General features: G+C 46.0%; 1 protein-coding gene across 1 annotated transcript; it reads left to right on the top strand.

Annotated features, from left to right (window-relative positions):
- Positions 1-1,839: 1,839 nt before the first annotated feature.
- On the top strand, positions 1,840-7,554 carry KRT1 (keratin 1). Its single transcript, XM_045829920.1, has 9 exons — positions 1,840-2,452; positions 3,553-3,767; positions 4,091-4,151; positions 4,566-4,661; positions 4,833-4,997; positions 5,132-5,257; positions 5,591-5,811; positions 6,531-6,565; positions 6,664-7,554. Exons 1-9 carry the CDS (start codon positions 1,883-1,885, stop codon positions 7,044-7,046), a joined length of 1,872 nt encoding a protein of 623 aa, XP_045685876.1. The 5' UTR covers positions 1,840-1,882; the 3' UTR covers positions 7,047-7,554.
- The last annotated feature ends 240 nt before the right edge of the window (positions 7,555-7,794 follow it).

Here is a 7,794-nt window from a genome sequence, read left to right on the forward strand (position 1 = left end):
TAGTGGCTGGAGAGGGCTGACACTCAGCTGTCCTGGTTCAGAACCACTGGGCAACAGGACCAGATGGTTTTCACAGACTCCCCTTTTCCTGCATATCTTGTATTCCACAGTGGAGAGCACCTGTACAGAGCTATGATTTACCACTTAGAGTTGCTTAGAGCCAGCTGAAGATAGTGTTGGCTTCTCCTCACTGAACTGGAAAATTCTGTGTTTACATGCAAGTGTGGGGAGCATGCCAGGCTTGTAAAAAGTCTCAAATTGAAAGTCTGCATGGAGTTCAGATCTTTCCAGACTTCAGTGCCAGTACTACCTATTATGATTGATCAAGTGATGCTCTCCAGAAAGGATGATAGGGTTACCTGACCCATTGCAATGCATGCTGGGCACCCTTGCACCTAGACAGAAGCAAAATCTCCCCATGAACTCTGCACCTCCGGTTAATCTCCTTTTCTCAGAGTGAATTGAAGAATATTTTCCAGGCATGTGCGTGTGTCTGGAGCCAAGGATTCAAAGGAATAAAATGTGCCTCCTGCTGTTGCAGTTCTCTGCAGTGAGAGTGCTTCCCATGCTGTCTGGCTCTACACAAAACAAGTAGCACAGACCAAGTTCAATTGCTGCTTTGTCATAACAACATGCTGGTTAGAATCTTACACACTACAGTGTGCTAAGCATTCTTGGTTCAAATCCCAGCCAATGCCATTTACCCTCCAGTTAAACTTGGGCAGGCTATTCCACTCCTGTGCCTCATTTTTCTTATTTTAAAATGGGTGACATAACAGCATCTATCTCAAAGCTGTGAAAATTAAGTTGATACATGTAATATATGTAGAACAGTGCCTGGTACGTGATCAGTTTTTGATACATGTTAACTACTATTAGTAGTACTATTGCCATTACTATTGTCCAGAAACAATTTTAGCTTCTAGATCAGGCTTTCTAGATAACCTTTCAAATCTACCTTCATCTCCATGTAGTCTAGTGTGAAACTTGAACCACCTGTCAAGTCCTACCTCCAGCCCTTTGCTTTACAAGATGTATAGAATAGCCTCTACCTGCTTACCTCCCTGCTTTCCGTGGTTTTCAACTGGCACGTGACATCTGTTTCCATTTTTTTTCTGTTGCTGATGTCTTTGTCTCCTGCCCTGGTCTATCTTTGAGGAAAACGAACTGGAAAACTTGGAAAGAACATGTCTTTCCCTTCTTATCCTTCTAGATCACTACCTATCCATCCTGTTTGATGACAACTTCTCTTCCTCTCATCTTAATAAAGTACATTTATAAATCTTACCTTTAATGAAAATAACTCCCTTTGACTGCTTACTTATTAGAGCTCTGACTTTGTGTCAGGAGATAAAACTTGGAGAGCTCTGGGGTTTAGAGGGCAGGTCTCAGAAACGGGCCAGAGAGCTCCTTTTGAGATCAAGTATGGGGAAATGTACCTGCCAGGCTTGAGGACAGAATATCTTAGTAGTTGACAAGGGCAAGGCAAGAATGGGAACTTGCACATATTTGCGACAGGAGGTTATGAAATCCTATGAAGAAGCACCAGGTGGCAGATATAGGGTCCTCTTTTCTCAAAGTCACAAGCCCTTGAAGAGAGATTTTGTTTGATAAAATGATTACCACATGAGCAATCTTGCATGCACAGCAGTTTTGAGAAACATTCTGGGAGTGAGCTGTGTAGTGTTTATTGTATTGTTGAGGCCCGTAAAAATCTTGTATGGCTGCAGGCAAGCCAAACCCTTGAGTAGTAGTATGTCCCGCTGACTCGAGGACCAAGCCCAATCCCTCCCTGAATATAAGGGGAAGTCTCTGTGCTTGTGGTAGAGGAGTGTTAGCTCCTTCCCTTTCTCCACCGTGCTCCTACTCTCTCTAAGTCAACATGAGTCGACACTTTAGTTCCAGGTCTGGGTACCGGAGCGGAGGAGGCTTCAGTTCTGGCTCTGCCGGGATAGTCAGCTTACAACGCAGAACTACTAGCTGCTCTGTGCGCCGTAGTGGGGGAGGTGGCGGGAGATTTTCAGGTGGCAGATGTGGTGGTGGGGGAGCTGGTGGTGGCTTTGGAAGTCGAAGTCTTGTGAACCTTGGTGGCAGTAAAAGTATCTCCATCAGTGTGGCTGGAGGAGGTGGACGTAGTGGTTTTGGTGGTGGTTTTGGCTTTGGGGGTGGTAGTTTCGGTGGTGGTGGATTTGGGGGTAGTTTCGGCAGTGGTGGTTTGGGTGGTGGCTTTGGTAGTGGAGGTGGTTTTGGTGGAGGTGGTTTTGGTGGAGGTGGTTTTGGGGGTGGTTTTGGGCCTGTCTGCCCCCCTGGTGGCATACAGGAAGTCACCATCAACCAGAGCCTCCTGCAGCCTCTCAATGTGGAGATTGACCCAGAGGTCCAAAAAATAAAGTCTCAAGAAAGGGAGCAAATCAAGTCACTCAACAACCAATTTGCCTCCTTCATTGACAAGGTGAGTTGACTTGCTTAGTGTCCTGGGTGAGCTCTTCCTGGTCCATTTGAGGTTGGTGCAGCCAACATGTGTTTGGGTTAGAGCCTCAATTTTCTGTGTTTAGAAAATTGAAGGGGTATTTTTAGGAATGTCTTCTAGGAGACATGTTAGAAACATGCTTGTGAACGATGCTAATGACTAAACTCTCTCTTGGACACAGGGGTCTGAGGTCTACATAAATGCAGGTCAATTTGACATTACCTTGAAGTGTTTTTCATTCAGCTCTTGGGCTGAACTGGGACTTACATATACTGAATGAAGATAACAGAAATGGGGCAAACTCAACCTTCTAGGGTGCAAATGAGAACCCTGGAAAAGTCCTCCAAACCATAAAAAGGGAGTTGAGTGTAAACAGAGTGAATTAGATATTGTAGCAGAAAGTATGTAGTCAATGCCAAACATCTTTTGCTGTCAGAAGAGGGAGGTTGGAGAATTTTACATTGGTACCATATCATGGTGGAGATTTCTTTGTACTTGTATTTCCAAGCATCTGCTTTGGAAAAAACATGTAAACCATTTTTAAAATCTTTTTTCTTAATCATCAATAATAATGTCAACTCAAGTTATCCACAATAGATTTAGTATTTAGTTTTGGATTTTCACAATATACTTTTGGGGGTATACAATAAACTGTGTGTATGCAAACCAATTTTTATTGACCTAAAAAATTGGAAGGCAAATCTCTGAAGTGTTACATATCTATTTTAAAGTGCAGTTGCAGGAATTTGTATGTGTTTTTCTGTTTTGTGTGTGTGTGTGTGTGTGTGTGTGTGTGTGTGTGTGTAGCTACTCTCTTCTAAAGTTCCAACTGAAATAGTATTATAATTGCTATTCTTGGGGAAGTTAAATCTTCACTGAATTAACAGTGAACTGGGTTTCGTTTTGAAGATGATGCTAACTCAATCATCTCCTTTCTATTTTTCTGTTTGTCATGAGTAGAAAGACAGGAATTGAAGTTCTTTCCTCGTGAGGTATGGACCTTGCTGTGTGGTAGTCCCGGCACTCAGTGGCCATAGGCTGCCACATCTCTACCAGTGGGTAATGGGGTTTTGTGTTTTTAGGTGAGGTTCCTGGAGCAGCAGAACCAGGTGTTGCAAACAAAATGGGAGCTGCTGCAGCAGGTAGACACCTCCACCAGGACCCAAAACTTAGATCCTTACTTTGAGTCATATATCAACAATCTCAGAAAGAGAGTGGACCAACTGAAGGGCGATCAATCGCGAATGGATTCGGAACTGAAGAACATGCAAGACCTGGTGGAAGATTACCGGAACAAGTAAGGAAACCTGGATGGACAATTCTTGACATTCATTCTAAAATATTTCCAGAGAGTAGCAAGCTAAGACTATGGACAATATGGAATGTTATCTTTTCTCAGATTACAGGCAAATCCATTTGGCATTTTCAGAAATCTTCATCTTTTTAGAATATGGAAATTGTTTAATGGTTTTATTGCTCAGAGGAAAGGGGTGGCCAAAATGTCCTGGGCTAGTAATAGAAAAGCAATGAGAAGCAGTGCCCAGTTTCGTTTCATCTAGAAACCTAAACTTCAGGCCTCACCTTCTCTGAATCTCTTATTCACTTCCGATATCCTTGCAGGTATGAGGAAGAGATCAACAAACGGACAAATGCAGAGAATGAATTTGTGACTGTCAAAAAGGTGAGCACACTCCGTGGGATGGACCTCACAGCTAAAACAAACAATAGAACAGGGTCTCTAATTACTAAGCAGAAAGTGGTCATGATGTGGAGAGCCAAGCAGTGGGCCTGATGAATAGCTGAAACAGTTTTCCTTGTACATTATCATGGACCTGGACTTACCAGGCTCTCTGCTTCTCCAAAGCCCTCAGCACTGTGTGTAGTAACTGGGGAGGCAAGTTCTCAGCAAATCAGGCAAGCTCCTTTGTGATTGTGATCCAAGGGTGGAGCGATTTAGAGATTCTGATCCATCTGTGACATGAAGGTGTGGAAGAGACCCCAAACGCTTTTTCTACTTGGAAAAATCGCCTCAAAGCTGGAGAGAGGGATTTGCCCTGGAAAGACTGTGACTTCATGCTGTCTATTGCTCCTCTAGGATGTGGATGCTGCTTACATGAACAAAGTGGAACTTCAGGCCAAAGTTGACAACTTGCGTCAGGAAATTGAGTTCTTCACAGCACTCTACCAAATGGTAAGTCCTCTGATTTCAACCACGTTTACTGAGTGGAGAACTTTTAAGCTTGAACGCCCCACCACTGTCCAGAAGAATAGTCATATATCTTTCATCTCCTGATCTCTCCATTGTCTAAATTGTTTTCTGATTTAAGACAGTAAGAGTCACTGAACTGTCTACGTCTTACAGGAGCTGTCTCAGATGCAGACTCACATCAGTGACACCAATGTCATCCTCTCCATGGACAACAACCGCAGTCTGGACCTGGACAGCATCATTGCTGAGGTCAAGGCCCAGTATGAGGAGATCGCCCAGAGGAGCAAGGCTGAGGCCGAGGCCCTGTACCAGACCAAGGTGAATGGGCTGACTGTCTGTCCAGTTTTCCTGAAATGTCTTGTTTTGCTACCCTATGTTTTTTCTCACATTTGTGTGCATGAGCCCGGGTATATGCTCTGTCACATCTAATTGATTTGATTTACCACGTTTAGTATGAAGAGCTCCAGATCACTGCTGGTCAACATGGAGACAATTTGAAAAATTCAAAGATGGAGATTTCTGAGCTGAATCGGATGATCCAGAGACTTAGATCTGAAATTGACAGTGTAAAGAAGCAGGTACTTGTTTCTTTCTTCTACTTAAGAGGTGGTGAGTGAGAGAAAAGGCAGCCAAGAGGTTTCAGGGTAGCATTTAGAGGAATGCCAAGGGGTAGAGCAGTTTTGACTAAGGCCCAAGAGAGGTGGCTTCAACACCTTTAGGGGCTTTAAGGGAAGCAACGTGGTGGTGGGCTATCCAGAGGCAGGTGAATGCATGAGGTGACTTAAGCTCTTGTGGTTCTGTTGGGCCCAGAGTACTGGCCTCACTGGGGGAGAGATCAATTTGAGATAAGAAAGCCCAGGTGGGAGTAGGTATTAGGAGAGTGTATAATGTGCTGGATTCTCCCTTCTCAGATCTCTGCGCTGCAGCAGTCCATCAGCGATGCTGAGCAGCGTGGTGAGAATGCCCTCAAAGATGCCCAGAACAAGCTGAATGAGCTGGAGGATGCCCTGCAGAAGGCCAAGGAAGACCTGGCCCGCCTGCTGCGGGACTACCAGGAGCTGATGAGCACCAAGCTGGCCCTAGATCTGGAGATTGCCACCTATAGGACCCTCTTGGAAGGAGAGGAAAGCAGGTGAGAACCGGAGCCTGGGCAGTTTGGCTTCTTATGTGCTTCCTCCCTTGCAAGTTGACTGCTGTTGAAGACACAGCTGTGTGACTGCAGCTCGTCCTGGGTGTGGGGAAGGGAAAGATGCACTATGCAGGAGGCAAGACTTGGTTTCACTCTGGGAGCCACAGCCCCATACTTTTCTTTTCCTTTTCATTCTTGTTACTTATGTACATTTTATTGATTGATTGATTCTAGAGAGAGGAAGAAGGAGAGAGAGAAAAACATCAATTTGTGGTTCTACTTCTTTAGGCATTCATTGATTCCTTCTTGTTTGTGCCCTCACTGGGGATGGAACCCACCACCTTGGCCTATCAGGATGATGCTGTAACCAAATAAGATACTGGCCAGGGCACTCACACTTCTTTTTTGAGTGCTAGAGCATCTCTATGAAGTGCTTTGAGATGGAGCTATTTATTCTTTATCTGGGCTGGCTCAGATGTTATTGGCCTAAAGTCAGTGCCTTTAAAGGTAACCTGCATTAACGGCAAGACTCTTGTCTAATTTACATGGTGATATTTCCTGTTTGTGAGAAAAATGACAGTCTTGGGAGGCCAGGGAAGACTGGATTAGGTTTCAGATCAAAGAGGAGCCCCATCTAGGGAGCTTTGGGACGGCTGAGGGGCCTGGGATGTGCTTTGTGAAGCTGGAGAGTGATGAGCGGTTTGCTTTTCTTTCTCCTCCAGGATGTCTGGAGAGTGTGCCCCCAACGTGAGTGTGTGTAAGTACAGCACAGGGGCGTGTGCAGGTTTGGTGATGGTGGTGGTGGGGGGGATTGGAAAGGAACTGAGGTTGAAGGTAACTGATGTCCCATTGCAGCTGTGAGCACGAGCCACACCAGCATCAGCGGAAGTGGTGGCCGAGGAGGCGGTGGTAGCTTCGGCTACGGCTCCTCTGGAGGTGGCAGCTATGGAGGCGGCTCTGGCGGAGGTGGCAGCTACGGCGGCTCCGGAGGTGGTAGCTACGGCTCCGGAGGCGGCGGTGGAGGCAGCTACGGCGGCGGCGGCGCCGGCGGCAGCAGTGGGGGACACAGAGGCAGTTCTGGAGGGGGCGGCGGCAGTTCAGGAGGCAGGGGCTCCGCCACTGGCGGCAGCTTCGGCTCCTCGGGAGGCCGGGGATCCAGCTCTGGGGGCACAAAGACCTCCAGTGGCAGTTCCAGCGTGAAGTTTGTTTCTTCCAGCTATTCCCGAGGAACCAGATAAAGAGGCGTTCTCTACCCTGTTAGCTAGCTCTCCCTCTCCATCACTACCAAATACGCTTGGGAAGACCAAAGTCAGTTGCATTCACTGGGCATTCAATAAGTCAGGGCATGCCCCATCCTTATTGAAGAAAAAGGCTGCTGGTTAGTTACATAGCTCATCTTATTTCCCCAGCTCTTTCCTTTCTGTTCTGCTTCCCAAAGAAGTGTTTAAATCAGTGTCTAGCTCAGTCCCTTGCTATGACCCTGCTTTGTGCTTTGCCTCAGAAACAGTTCAACCATCACAACTACACACATCACATTTCAGAGCACTTCCTAAGTCAGCCAGAGGCGGGCTGGGTAGACCCGCGGCTTCTTTGTCATGCACGGAGCCGCGTGCTCTGGACAGTTCATCACTATCCTGCCTCTTGCAGCAAACTGTGCTGCTTTGGTTTGTACATACGGTGTAAACAAATTTGATTGACTTTGTGGAGAGGTCTTAAACTCCTGCTTCCCTGTGTTGCTGCAATAAACTGCATTTGAAATTCTCTATGAGTCTCAAGCTCCTTTGTTCATGACACTGTCTACCTTGGATCGGTACTTTGTTGGAGGGAAAGAAGACCCTAGAGCTGCCTGGCATATGGGGAATTTGGGGCATATGAACACGAACAATGTTGGGAAGCTAGCCAGACAACATTTAACTTTAAACATTTAACATTTAACTAACAAGCTCTTATCCATAGGGTAGATATGTCATGGAGGAATGAAGGAAC

Source organism: Phyllostomus hastatus, unplaced genomic scaffold (assembly GCF_019186645.2).
Source record: "Phyllostomus hastatus isolate PE091 unplaced genomic scaffold, TTU_PhHast_1.1 phas_scaffold_93, whole genome shotgun sequence".
NCBI lineage: Eukaryota > Metazoa > Chordata > Mammalia > Chiroptera > Phyllostomidae > Phyllostomus > Phyllostomus hastatus.